The following is a 15,218-nucleotide window of genomic DNA, read 5'->3' as shown; positions in this document are numbered from 1 at the left end:
GTTTTTATCTCCTGCTCTGTTAATTAAACTTTAATCACACATGTATTCTATAGGCTGTCAACAAAGCAGGAGATAAGAAAAGGAAGCTTTAAACATTCGATCTCTCTTTACAAGAATTGTTTAGGGAGGCTGTGTGGGTTACATGCAGGGAGGAGAGAATTGAGCCGTGAGACTTACTCCATCCACTAAGCTAAAGTAGTTTTGGTGTTTATAAAGGCCATTTAAAAAAAAAAAAAAAAAATGTTTTTATAAATAAATTCTTTTGAGTGCAATTATAACAGAGTTGAAAACCCACATTTCTAAATCTAATTTAATTTGAATACTCCTTTCTTTTCTTTTCAGCCATCTTGTTTGAGTGTGTGCAAACTATTTATACAATCTACCCCAAATCTGATTTATTTGAGAAGGCTGCAAAATGTATCGGAAAGTTCATTTTATCACCAAAGATCAACCTTAAGTATTTAGGTAAGGTTTGTTCCCATACTCCGAGCATGTTTCACAGTGGTAGAACTATTGTGATGCTGTGTTTCTTTTTTTTGTTTTTGTAGGACTCAAAGCACTTACGTTTGTTGTTCAGCAGGATCCAAACCTGGCACTTCAGCACCAAATGACAATTATCGAGTGCATAGACCATACTGATCCAATCATAAAAAGAGAGGTTAGATGCTCTTGTGTAAGATTAGGCATCTTACTGCCACACTTACTTTACTGCCAAAACTAGCCTTCGCCATTTATGTGTATAAGGGTATTAATTCTAATCATTATTATTCTTTACTTGGCATGCTGTTTGCCAGATCTCCAGATGTCCCAAAGCAGGTAAAGTATGTACCTCTGTATCAGTAATCCAAATATTTTATATTTTTTATTTTAGAACTTATACATGACATTTCTAAATGGGTTTCTCAACGTTGTGTTGGAAACTGCAAGTTGTAGGAGGAGTAATATTATTTCAGCATTTAAAGGTCATAGAATAGATAATTTCATTTTATATAGTCAAAAAATACCCAGGAACAGTCCAGGCAACCCTTGATACTATCCTTGTGTTGTAATTTGATCAGATAGATGAACGAGATTGTTAAATAGTATATTTCTTATACTTGTGGCTTTAGATGCTCCTCATATATATCAATATAATGATTATTTATATGACACTTTAAAAGGGAAGCATCCTAAAAAAAAACAAAAAAACACCATAAAAAATTGAAAAACATTTGATGTTTTAGTTAGTATAGTGTTTTTTTTTTTTATTATTTAAAGGCAGTCAATGGGAGGAACATTGTTTAGGAGATATCTGTCTGTCCGGGTTTGAGTGAATTCTGACTGTGAATGGTGTGATGGCAGTATGCCCACCAATGCCTATGCAGCAATTGTTATGTAGGACATCAGAAGAGATTTAGGACACACGTTATAGACCGTATCAGGGCTTCAACGAAAGGTTGTTGCACAATTTGGAATTATTTGCATCCCCAGGTATTGCATAGTGGCCACCAAGGATATGTGTGGACCTGACTCTCTTTTCACATACTTAGTGGGGCTAGAAGGGAATCAGAAGAATTTAGACAATAGTATATCCATGAAAATCTGAACAGTTTTCTTTGAACGGAGCAACATATTGGAATCATATTTGTGTTTGTTTCCCATGTTTAAATTCATATTTGCAAAGGATACTGATGGCATTTTATTGTTTTTTTGAATATTTATTTATAAAAAGTATGTCCTGGGTCAACAAAACATTGCATTGGTACAATAGGGTGCAATAAAATACAAAAACAATATTAATACACAATATACAAAATTTAACGTAGAACAGGTAGGAAATATATAATCAACCATGACAGGTGCATTCTGTCTTGAGGTATGTAGAGAGGGATTTCTTAAAGGACTTTAGGTTTGGGGAAGATTTGAAAGTGTGCGGGAGGTCGTTCCATAATTGTGGTGCTCTGTAGGAAAAGGAGGATCGAGCTGCTTTCTTTTTGTATTGAGGTAGACTAAATAAAGTGCTGGCATTGGATCGGATGTTAAAGGAGGTGGGAACAGCCGTGGAGCGCATTCTGCTCAGGTAGGGTGGGAACTTCCCAGAAAAGCTCTTAAACACAAAGCTGGAAAGATGAAGGGTGCATCTGGATTCCAGCGACAGACAGTTTAGTTCTTTTAGCATGTCTCAATGGTGGGTCCTGTAATTAAATTATAGCACAAATCGGCAGACCGAGTTATACAATATCTTATGTTTATTAAGGTGGGTTTGCGGCGCAGGTGCATATATTACATCCCCATAATCAATGATTGGCATCAGCATTTGCTGTACATTTTTTTCCTTTACCGTAGGGCGTTGGCAGGATTTGTTTAGATGCAAGTTTTTCTATGTGGAGGCCAAAAGATAGATTGGGGTCTAACATACCCAAGTATTTGAAAGAGTGGACTGCGGTCAGTATGCTATTTGATTTTGTTTTGATGGATAGGTGGGAATTGTGTAATTTAGGTACTGTTCCGAATATCATTGTGACCGTTTTGTCAGTGTTTAGGAAGAGTTTGTTTTTTGTGATCCACTTTTCTACCTCTGTAAACTGGTCTTGGAGCACAGCCTCAAGCTGCGATAGATTGGATTTGCTTGCATAGATTACTGTGTCGTCTTCGTACATGTGTACTTTTGAGGATTTGCAGATTATTTATAAATTATGTGAATAGTAGGGGGCCAAGAATGGAACCTTGGGGAACACCACACGTGGCTGGGAGAGGGAGGGAGTCAATGTCAGAAATGGACACATGTTGTGAGTGATCTGATACATATGATCGAGACCAGGTTAGCGGACAATCACCAATACTTGTTGTTTTAGTTTGTGCAGTAGAATGTACTGTTTCAAAGGCCTTTGCAAAATTAAGGAAAATGGCTCCAGTTAGGTCTCCTTGTTCCATGCCAGTTTGGATGTCATTGCAAACTTTTAGGAGGGCAGTTGTAGTGGAGATAGTTAGATTGTTGGTAATACTCACTTAGCTGCGTATGGACGCATTTTTCTCAGATTTTTGACAATACTGGAAGCAATGATATTGGGCGATAGTTAGAAACCAAAGTAGTGTCACCACTTTTATGGATAGGCACTACTCTTGCAGTCTTCCAAAGTTTGGGTATGAATCCAGACACCAAGGATTTGTTAATTAGGTTTGTGACAGGTTTAGCAATTGCCGGCGCATTGAGCTTCAACAGCATTGCTGGGATTTGATCAGGTCCAGACTGGTTTTTCATTTTTAGATTATTAAGGTGTTTCTTAATGACACTAACAAGTACAGGTCTAAAATTGAACTAGTCTATATTGGGTCTTTGCAAATTTAGAGGGGCCTGATCCACATTTGTAGTTTCAGGATGTGTGTCATTTATTAGCTTGGCAATCAGGGTGGTGGAGCATCCGACAAAATAACTGAATATTGCAATTTTCATTCTTCTGGTGTTGTATTTCCAGTATAGTATCTCCAAACAACGGATTTTGTCATCTGCTTGCATCATAAACATGTGTTGGCATGCGGTGTGCATTGAACTGATCTCAATCTCTCTAGTAGACGCAAAGAAATACAATCTACATCATACATCAAATTAAATCGAATCTGCTTGTTTTGATAAAAAAAAAAATGTACTCTAAAGCTTAAAACTATTTTAATGCAGTCCTTCTATTGTCTTCAACAGACACTGGAGCTGCTCTATCGAATCACCAATGACCAGAATATAACAGTGATAGTTCAGAAAATGTTAGACTATCTGAAGCAAAGTAAAGATGAATATACAATAATTGCCTTGGCTGGGAAGATTGCAGACTTGGCAGAAAAATATCCTTTTTGTGTATGTGTTCAAAAAGTGGTAATGAACAAAAAAAAAGTTTATAATACAATATAGTAGAAACCATCATGTTTAGTACATTGCATTTGATAAAATTATCTTGATGCAAACTGCACAAAAAACCCTTGTTCTGATAGTTTTTTATTTTTATTATTTTGTTACTAGAGTTTTTTTCATATTGAACAATTATTAAATGGTAAAAACAGTTGGATGAAGAAATTACCTAGCTCTTTACAGTGAACTGAAATAATTTGCCAGTGTATGCTAGATTCATGATTGTTTACATTTTATGATGCAAAAAATAATTAACCCCTTAAGGACACCGCTTCAAAAGCTTGTCTTACCCTTAAGGACAGAAGCCATTTTTGTACTTTTTGCTGTTTGTGTTCAATACATTGTCATTTATTGCACCAATACATATTAAATACAATTTAATACAATTTGTAGAGGGCAAAAAGGGCTTTAATTCGAGGTCACATATACATACATAAATTCTCATTAATTATATATATATATATATATATATATATATATATATATATATATATATACATACACACACATTTTTTTTATTTATTTATTTTCCACAGTTTTGGCAATAATAGCGTGTGCATAATATGTCCAGCTTAGAAAAGGTAATTCAAAATGAATTTGTGTCTTGATTTATAGAGTACATAATATGTATAGAATTTCAGCTTTTTTTGAAAGTTACAGATCACAAAATACAAGGGCTAAAATAAATTTTCAGTGTGAAACAATTTTAGAAGTTGATATGTTTGTCTTGTAGGTTTAGTAGCCATCACAGAAAAATAAAATTGCCATGCAAAATTATATATTTATATAAAGTAGACATCACAGGCTATTTACCTAAGGTTATTTTGACACTTTTTACGTAGCCACTTCATCGCGAATCTCTGCTAAATATTGGAGTGATATATATATATTTTTTTCTCTATTTTTGCATGTTCACATATAACAAGATTTTTGTGACGTGTATTTTGTAAAGCTGGTGGGTGCTATTCCTGCACAGAACCCCATATTGTGTTCAGCTGCATCTGCTGAGTATAACGATACCCCCATTGTATGCCTTTGGCACTATTCTGTGAAGCTGCAATGCCATATAAGAGATCAGGCTATTTCAGTTTCTATAGTTAGAATTTTCATAGATGAATATGATGGACCTATGTCTCATTTTGGGGTATTATAGCAGTTTGACTGTTCATTTGATAAGGCAGACACCCCAGGGTATATTATATGGCATATATTGTGCCTTAACTTGTCACTAATTTTTCACCAATTTATGTCAATGTTTGTGGTAAGGGGGGGAAATTGCATTTTTACATACATGTTGAATTTTTGCTGAGTATTTCTTACACTTGATATGTGCCACTGTCATAAAATTCCCCAAATTATGCTCTGTTACATCTTCTGAGTAAAACAATATGCCCAATGTATGACCTAGACAGTATTTTGTGAGATTACAGTGCTGTAAAAGAGAAGTTCAGGTTTTTAAGTGTGAATTTTTATGGAGGGTTTTGATGAGTCTGTGTCCCACTTTAGAGCACTTCAGCAGGCTCATATTCCAACTACACCATAAAGGCATACCCTGGGATGTCTTCTTTACGAAATGGTATTTCAAAAGGCATATTTTAAACCTTAGCATGGGATGATTTTTTTCGCTAGCTTGTACCAAGTGTAGTGGTAATAACACACAAAGTGAGTTTGCACAGTATATTTTGCCAATCTTATCTGTGCTACGGCTGTATAATATTTCATATGTTGATTAGCCATGTCATCTGAGTAACACAATACCCCTGTATGTACCTTTTGCCAGGTACATGTAGCCATTCAGCTTTTTCTAACATTGAAGTTTTACTCTGTGTCTACGTTCCATTTTGGAGTAGTTTAGCTAGTTTGTTATTGCTTATTCAAACTACCCCACAAATTCATACTATTTATTAAAGAATACACCCTGGGGTAATTCAAAATGCATATTTTGAACTTTTGTGTGGGACAATTTTTTCGCTATTTGTACCAAGTGTAGTGGCAATAAGCATTTTTTCTGCATTTTTGACCAACACAGTGAGCTTCTACTGTATATTTTGCAAACCTTATGTGTGCTATGGCAGTATAACACTTCATAGGTTGCTCAGCTAGGCTGTCGGAGTACAGCAATACCCCCATATATACCTTTGCCCAGGTATATGTGGATGTTGAAGGGGCACATTTGAGATGCATATATTCAGTTTTCTTCTAACTTTGAAGTTTTATGCTGCGTCCATATTCCATTTTGGAGTAGTTTAGCTAGTCTGTTATTCAGACTTCCCCACAAACACATATCATATTTTTTTTAAGAATACATCATGGGGTATTTCAAAAGGCATATTTTGAACCTTAGCGTGGGATAATTTTTTCACTAGTTTGTTCCAGGTGTAGTTAAACTGAGCAATTTTGAATGTTTTTTTTACTTTTTAAAATTTGTTTTGAAACTTTTTTTTCCTTTTTTTTTTTTTTTTTTTTTAACCATTAACCCCTAACTAGCAGTAACTTCCATCCACCCCAGCTAGCAAAATATCATTTTATAATATTAAAATTAATTAAATACATTGAACCCCTGAGGGTTAAAAAATAAATAAAAGTTAGCCATCAGGGGTTAAAAAGAAAATCAGATCACAGTATAATACTATGATTTGTATTTTGATCACTGTAGGCAGTGATCAACTGGCAGGGAAGGGGTTAATTTTTATTAGGACTGGGTAAAGGAGTTGGGATTTTTTTTTTACTTTTGTAAACGTTATAAAAAATTATTTTAAAGCTTTTTTTTTTTTAAAAACTATTTAACGTTAACCTCTAGCTAGCCTAACACTCAATTCCCCACTAACTTCCACCCACCCCAGATAGCTAAATATATAATTAGATTTTTTTTTAATTAATAAAAATCAGATCACAGTAAAATACTGTGATCTGTATTTTGATCACTGTAGTCTGTGATCAAATGGCAGTGAAGGGGTTAATTTTACTGGGTAAAAGGGGGGTGTACTTTAACTTTTCAAAGTTCAACACTGATCCATCTCCCTGCATTTCACACTGACCGCGGACCAGGAGTCCCTGCAGCACATGTGCTCGCTCTGACAGCCTGTCAACAACAGCTGCAGGGACAGTGCGACCGGGTGCTCCCGGTCTGCCTCTGATATCGAGGCAGAACGCAGAAGCGTTAACCCCGCAATCGCCGCAGGAGCGTTAGCGGCGATCGGGGGTAAACTACGGAAATTTTCTGTCTAGGGTCGGAAAGGGGGTTAAGTACCTGGAGTATGATCTCTTTACAAAATGTTTATTGGTAAAAATAGGTCAAGAAAAGTATCTTATTATAATATCCATATATGTATTAAGAGTAATCCGCTGTTGAAGTCAATTATGATCATACTTGGTAACTTATTGGGATTTACCATAATCTTAAGTGTTACGCTCTGGTACCTATTTTAGAGTGTGCACCATGTAACTCCTCCCACTTACCTGTCTATAATATACCTGTTAGATGTTGATCAGTCCTTGCACTTGAAAAACTAGGCTCAGCATGCTTTTTAAACTTAAATGTGCATATTGCCTCTAGCCCATAAACATATACAACTATCATGACATTAAGAATTATGTCTTGCATTCACCTAGTTAACTGTTCATTGATATTTTCTTAATACATGTGAAGGATTCTAGTATGCATGTGTCTTGATGTGATTTCAATACATTTCTAACTGTCTCACTTTAGTACACGGGTTCCCAAAAGACAGATCCCTAGAACTTCAACTCCTGTAATGATTTACCAGTCTTTAAAATGACAAAGCATCATCAAAGTAGTAGTTTTAAAAATATCTGGGGATTTATTTTTTGGGTACTCCTGCCCTAGTAGATATGCATATACATTTTTTTTTCCTTGTGATATATATATATTTTTTTTATTATACTTGTGGCTTTGAACGCTCCTCATATATATCAATATAATTATCATTTATTTGACACTTTAAAAGGGAAGCATCCTAAAAAAAATTATTTTTTTCAAATATATTTTAACATGTTCACATTTTCTGCTTTGCAAATGTTTTTGTTCTGTTAATTCTTCATCCAGTTTTAGTAGTTGTGTTCCCTATGTATTCTGTAGAGTTGGCTTGTTATACTGTTTTGGAGCACTGGCAGCAGCCTGATGGGTACTACTTAACCCCTTAAGGACACATGACATGTGTGACATGTCATGATTCCTTTTTATTCCAGAAGCTTGGTCCTTAAGGGGTTAAAGGAGGTGAAGTAACCTATGCTTACTTGAACTTATTTTTCCAATCATAACGAGAGGCTAAAGGGAATACAACCCCTAATCTCTTTTAATCTAAAAGACAATGGCCATTACAGCTTTACAAATATATTAAAATATACTGCAACGTATAACAATATTTTTTTTTTTTGTATATTTCCAGTTTAAAGTACATGTTTTAACACCTTTTTCTTTTCTTTATGATAGTGCTAAGAATAAATAAATAGTTAAGACTTTTTCTAATCATTTACTTTATCCATTATTTTATTTTTTTAAACCCATGATTTTGATATTATCTAGAGTTATGGTGTCCTTGCAAAATGTATTTTCAAAATGCTGCCATAAGGACTTCCAAGAAACAGTAAAACTTTAAATCTGCCATCATTTTCTCTATTTATATTACCCATAAATAAAACAATACCTGGCACAGCAAGCTTTGTAATGGATATGCGACTTTAATATCTGAACTTGTAATGCAGAAATTCAACCCAAAAGGGATATGGTAAGTATGTTTTGGAATTGCTCTGTTCATTATAAAGAGTCAAAGAAAACAGATGAAATTTATTCCGTTGCCCAGTTTAAACCATATTACTTTAAAATGCAAAATCCGTTAAATAGCAAAAGCCTAAAACAAAAGGAATGGTGAAAGCACTATCCATAATTAAAGCATTGCTCCAAGCACCATGACCACTTCAGTGAATTGAAGTGGTCATGATGCCTGGAGTCTGTATGTACAGTGTTTGTTTTGAAACCATGCACATACTGGACTTAACCCCTCTGCTAACAGAGGTGAAATTCTACCTTTGTCAGCGTCATATGGGTGTCATCGGGTTTGCCCATTACTGGGAAACTCCTGGCATCATAACCACTGCGGCGAGTTGGAATAACCCTTTAATGATGCATAAAATATAGCATAATTAATGAGGCTAAAATCAAGTGCATTAAAGTTGGTACTAGTGTTGGAGTGTCCTTTTAAGAGCAACTCCTTTTTTTTTTTTTATGAACTATAGAAGATTAATGTAATAAAGCTATTTACAAATCAAAAAGCACAAACTTAAAGTTAAACTTGGATATTCTACAGTGCTTAGGACATGGCTGAGATTTTCTAGCCAGTAGTGTCCTACAATATTCCATATAACCTGAAACAATTGCACCTTCTGTTTGTTTTTTCCCTGTCCTGGTGGTGTGTGTGAAAATAGATCCCACATAGAGTTTGAGTAATTACAGTGCTTGCAGTGTTTTTCTCAGAGTATCATTATGTGCACAAATACTGACCATGGATCTTACATACTCTGAAATATCTTATCATGCCACTGGTTAATTATTTCTGATGGCAATCACTGGGGTAGCTTGTGACCTCCAAGAAGGCATTTAACATTTTATTATTATTATTATTATTATTATCGCCATTTATATAGCGCCAACAGATTCCGTAGCGCTTTACAATATTTTGAGGGGTGGGGGGGATGTAACAATAAATAAGACAATTACAAGAAAACTTACAGGAACAATAGGTTGAAGAGGACCCTGCTCAAATGAGCTTACAGTCTAACATGGAAGCTTAAGTGCGTGTAAGAATAATATCAACTTAATTAGATCCCATTTAATACTCTGTTAAATAGAAGTTGGAACGGACCTTTTTCCAAGGAGGTTTTTCCGATACTCCGACTTAAAAACTAGCCAAATTGTTCCTTTGCATTCTAAATATATATTTTGCAGTGCCGAGGCTGACCGTTGAATGAATGTGCACGTAGTAAATGATAATGCACTCATATAATGTAGGGTGCTTTGCTGCTAACTCATGTGGCTAATTTTGCATAAAGGGTTTATAATTGGTTTTATTATTTTCTGAAGGTGGACTAGATCAGTCATGTCCAACGTGGAGTAGCAGATTGTCACTTTACTGTATCTGTAATATTATTGGCAGGTAGATTAAAATCCTGTTACGCTAATCAACCTCCGATTTGATATGTTGAAATACAGTTAGATGTACACATCGTACGGGCCATTCTATTGAGATTAAAACATTATGAGGACACTCTGGGCAACAACACAAGAGCGTTTGGTAGGTTTTTACCTCATATTTATTATGTTTTATCACAATCAATTCTGTTTTATTATAAACCGTTTTTTAGCTTTGTGCAGCATATCCACGTCCCGTTAGCCAGGTGTTCAGATATTGGATCAACGCTGCCCTACACAGAATGGTTTCGAGCTCCATCTTGCAGAGCAAGAATATGATTGTGCCTCTTTTAAATCAAGCTTGCTAAAATTACCTCTAGTGTTTAGAATCACGGTAATTACACGATCTCTCTTTGCATTTGCATTAACATGGTTATTTACGTAAGTTAGAAGTGCATTTCAAATTTAAGGCCAAAGTAGATGAACTGTAAAACAATCCTGTAAAAAAAATTATCCAAGTCATCTGCTTCTTTTCAGCTAGTTCTGCCTCAAATTTGAAATTCACTTTGAATTCCTGGCAAATCTCTTTTTGGTAAAGAACCATGTAAATGCCACAAAGTAGTGTAGGCTTCATCCCAACACATTTGAAACAATGTTTAACATTAGTATAATAATGGCATACATTAGAGATGGTTTTTAACTCCATGTAACTGATGGTCTGGAAGGCTGAATATCATCTGATTGCCACTCGGTTAAAAGATCAATTTGTGATCAGTGGTCTTGCAAGATCCAGTCACCGAGACAAACTACTAGCCTGTCTTGTTCTGGTTTCTCAGCGTGTAATATGATTAACATGGACCACAGTATGGCGGGTGGCTAACTGCAAAGTACCAGATAGAGATTTAATGTACATTCAAATGTTGCAACAATATCTTAAATGTTTAAAAATTAATGTTACACTACACAGGGTGTCGGATTAATGTAAAACATTTTAAGTTTCTAAATTGAAATAATGTTTGTGACCTGCAAGAAATGTATGGTGTTTTCCTTAATATCATTCTCACGTATTCCCCAAACAACCAGTGGTTCATACAGACCATGAATGTAGTGTTTTCTATTGGAGGAGATGTGGTGCACCCAGATATTCCCAACAACTTCCTAAAGCTCCTGGCTGAAGGTATGTAATATGTTACAGAATATTAGTAACTGGTACTTGTCTTATATGTCACAACAATTCTGTATGTGAGGGGCAGCTAGAATTGTACCTTGACCTAAAGGGGTTCCTAAGGGGATATGACTAAAGGGATATGGGGTATAAAAATATAAATGTCTGGAATTACACTTTTTATGTATGTTTTTGTTTTTCTTTCATCCTTCCTTCTATTTGGAGCACATCGTATCCAGATTTCAAGATTTTCAAAGTGAATTTCAGATTTTATGACAAAATATCTGAACTGGGAACATGAAACTTTTTTCAATTCAGCTTTTGCTGCCTAAAATTTGAAATGAACTTGGAATTATTGACAATTCACACATAAGTGAATAACCTTGCATCTGGTTGATTTAAAAGGAATGTCTAGGCTACAGAATGCATTCTCCCCACACCATTTTGGAGGCAGTGCAACATTAGGGATATTGCATATTCTTTTGGCAAAAGGCCAAAAATAAACTTTTTATAAATAAAATGTTAAAAAGCTATGGCTCTCCTCTTCCCCCTCCTCTTCAGACTATAAAATAACCTAAAGACAGGCTAGGTAGGACTCAGTGTTATTTTCTAAAGTGAGCTAGGACTGCAATGGCCGGCGAGGACTCTGCTTGTCTGAAGACCAGGTCTATTGGTGGACTCTGCTTTCCGTTATTATGTATCTTCCAATCTTTTCTGAGTGCCTGAAGTTGCGTGGCTGCGCTTGGATGCATTGCTAGGAGGTACTTAAGTTGGAACGCTGTACTGGTTGCGCAGTGCGATCTTAGCTCTGGGCGCCAAATTCATACAGGAAGTACCTTGTAGTAACATGCCAGACGGTTACTAAAACCAAACATGTACTCTTTGCACTAAAGAGGCTGTGAAAAAGCAGATTTTTATTTTTCTGTCTTGGTTTTCAATCCAGTCTTCAAACCTTCTCCTTTTTTTTTTTTTTTTTTTTTTTAATATTATGTGATTGACATCAGGGAAGCTGTGATTCAGGCAGCCCAGTCATCTTTTACTCCTGAACCTGAAGCAAAATCTTCATGTTTTCTTTTGGTTTTTTTCTGTAAAGGATATTCTAACTCCAGTTCCAGATGCCCCCCCCCACGATGTGATGGGATGGGAGCCGGGGGGGGGGGGGAGGATAATAGGTCCCCCCCCTTATTGTTATTTAGGGCCCCCATCCGCTGCTCATGGGTGATAGGTGGGGGCCAAGGGGGACCCTATGTCCCCTGTTTACTTGTATAGTCCCCACTCGCAGGGCATGGTTGTGGGCTAGTTAATAGATGCACCACCATGGGGGCATTTGTTAGGGAGGAGTTTTTTTCTTTTCTTTTTTACAACAGTGAACAGCTGCTGCCTGCTCACTGTTTAGTAGACTTGCCCACATGGCATAACAAGTAAGGGCATTCGGGAGATTTTTTTTTTTTTTCATTCTTTATTTTGGTAGTGCATTATTCAGTACATAGCTAGGCATGAACATGTTATTAGCTTGCGTTACAGAGTATCATGAATAATAACGTTATACATGTTAAGATTGCTGCACATTTTTTTTTATTTTTTATATAAGACAAGAATTGTTAACGAGATGGTTACTGTATATTCATTGCTTATGGAGGGAAACTAGTGTACTGCCATATGCTGCCTATTGGATATGATTACAGGTGTCGAGGATTCAAGCTGGGTAATGCAACAAGGAGCTCTGTACAACTTGCCAGCGGGCAGGTAGTCTAGGGCATGAAATTAAGCATGTATTCAAGGTGAGGTCGCTCATTAACGAAGCTCCTGGCGCTCCTGTGAGGTGCATCACAAGGCTGTTGCGTGGCGGCCAGGTTCGCAAACAGGACGGCGGCTGTCCGTCCCGCTCTCCACCCTCATAGGCCGCAGACCCCGAAGTCCCATATCGCCCACGGGGGGCTCCGGCACTCCCGATCTCAGGGTCTGCGGTGGCTCCAGCTTCTGACCGGATGCTTGATATAGCTTCAGGTCACTCAGTTTGCTTTATTGCTTGTGTTTTTAGCCATAGTGGACCAGATTTATCAGGAGCCTCTCTGCCTGCGACCGGTCAGCATGGCGGTCAGGCCCCGCCCCCCGGGAGATTTTAATCTCGAATGCATTGGCACTCTTATGCCAATCTCCCATAGAGGGAGACATGGGGGGGCTTAGGAAGTGGCGGGGAGCACTGCTCCCTGACGCTTCTATTTTTACATATTACAAGGAGGGAGCTGTGCTCTAGTAGCTCCCTCGTTGTAATTAACCAAACAAACTAACGAAGAGGTCTTCGTTAATTCGTTTGAAATTTCTATTAATTTATTCGTCTTTCTGACGAATGAATAGATGAAATTCCTGTTCGCATGCCCAAGTGTTTAACTGGGCATGCGCAGGAATTTCACAGCGCTATCTAGTGTGGATAGATGACGTGTCCCACAGGGCCTTTATCTACCCACACAAAGAAGGCGGCCCCAGGACTTTGGTCCGGGCATAAAATAAAGATGCCAAAATAGGTAATATGGGGGGCTTAAGGGCACTTGGGGATCACTAGGGGGACAATTAGATGTAGTGGAGTCGGGAGAGGGGTTAAAAAAACCAAAACTGGATTCGGCCATAACAGTGCCGCTTTAATCCCATCAAAACTCCTGTCCCTTATCTCCTTAGATTTACATTGTGCTTCTCTTATTGTTCAAGTCTCTGCAATCAGTTTTACTCAATTAGAGATCTAGCTTCTGATCATCTGCTGGCCAAATTCTCAAGATCAGTCTCTAACTTGCTTCCTACAATTAGAGAAATCATTCCGCTTTGGGGTCTTAATTTGACTCTGTCAGCCTTCTGCAAACCTCCATTTAAGCCTTTAAAGGATTGCCATTTAGGTATTATAACCGCAAAAACAGTGTTCCTGATAGCAATTACATAAGCTAAACGTGTAGGAGAACTTCACACACTTTCAGCCTATCCTCTTTATCTGACTTTTAATTTTAACAAGGCGGTGTTAAAGCTTCATCCATAATTACCTCCTAAGCTGGCCTCAGTTGACAACATTAACCAATAAATATTTTTTCCCTACTTTTCTCTCAAAAGAATTATTTAGTTTTTGGATACTAAAACTCTTCTCTGTTGCTTGGAATAGAAGGATGTATCCCCTCCAAGGGATCCTTGGCCAAATGGGTCAATGAAGCAATTTCTCTGACCTACAATGCCTCAAACCTGTCTCCTACTCTGCACCTTACAGCTCATTCTACCAGGTTCTGATTCTCCAGCACAAAATTGGCAAACTTGCCACTTGGTCTTCGATTCTCGCCTTTTCAAACTATTACAGATTAGACATTCAGGTCTCTGATGATACTTTTTGGGTGCAAAGCAGTAGTAAAATGCAGATGTTCCTGTGGGATTGTTTTTTATCCCTAATGTTGCACTGCCTCTGATCTGCCATAATTTCCCCCCTAAAGTTTAGAGGCAGTGAACGTTTATTTTCCTTGCAATATAATTCCTATTTGCACAATTTCAGCTTGGATATTTTCTAAGGAATTTTTGCCATTGGGAGAGATTATAGTCAAAGGTGTAGGATGAAGAGGTGGGGCTTAATCTTTTAATATTTATATAAATGTACTGCTTGCTTTTTGACAGGAGATTGTGAAATCCCAAATGTTGCACTGCCTCTAATCTTAAGGAAAATTAAATTTTCCAGTGAAAAATTGTCTCTTTAATAAATATGAAAATGCAGTACAAGTTTTTCAAAACTTCCTTCCTAACTGCTTAAAATCCTACCTTAATTGCAGTGTTTGCTTTCTGCAGCTGACTTGAGCCACCACTCTTTTGTCCAGGACAAACTTCCTTGGTAATGTTGGACAGTGACCAAGTAAATACTTCACATAGAGAAGCATTGTGGACACCGAGCAGATACACACATATGTAGATAACCGGTTTAGTGAACGTACACCAAATACATTGTAATCTATTATAAACACCTGTCAATATTAGTGAAAAAACAAAACACCCAGATCCTATAA

At 36.9% G+C, this 15,218-nt stretch overlaps 1 protein-coding gene across 1 annotated transcript in view; it reads left to right on the top strand.

Annotated features, from left to right (window-relative positions):
- AP4E1 (adaptor related protein complex 4 subunit epsilon 1) overlaps window positions 1–15,218 on the top strand; it is a 59,980-nt gene that overhangs the window by 16,649 nt on the left and 28,113 nt on the right. Inside the window, exons 9-12 of the mRNA XM_063449041.1 lie at window positions 343–465; window positions 549–658; window positions 3,677–3,816; window positions 11,093–11,205. Of these exons, the coding sequence (XP_063305111.1) occupies window positions 343–465; window positions 549–658; window positions 3,677–3,816; window positions 11,093–11,205 (486 nt within the window). The remainder of the gene's footprint in view (window positions 1–342; window positions 466–548; window positions 659–3,676; window positions 3,817–11,092; window positions 11,206–15,218) is intronic.

This window comes from Pelobates fuscus, chromosome 3 (assembly GCF_036172605.1).
Source record: "Pelobates fuscus isolate aPelFus1 chromosome 3, aPelFus1.pri, whole genome shotgun sequence".
Classification (NCBI taxonomy): Eukaryota; Metazoa; Chordata; class Amphibia; order Anura; family Pelobatidae; genus Pelobates; species Pelobates fuscus.
The sequence above is the reverse complement of the archived record's forward strand: the minus strand, read 5'-3'. Positions and strand labels throughout refer to the sequence as shown.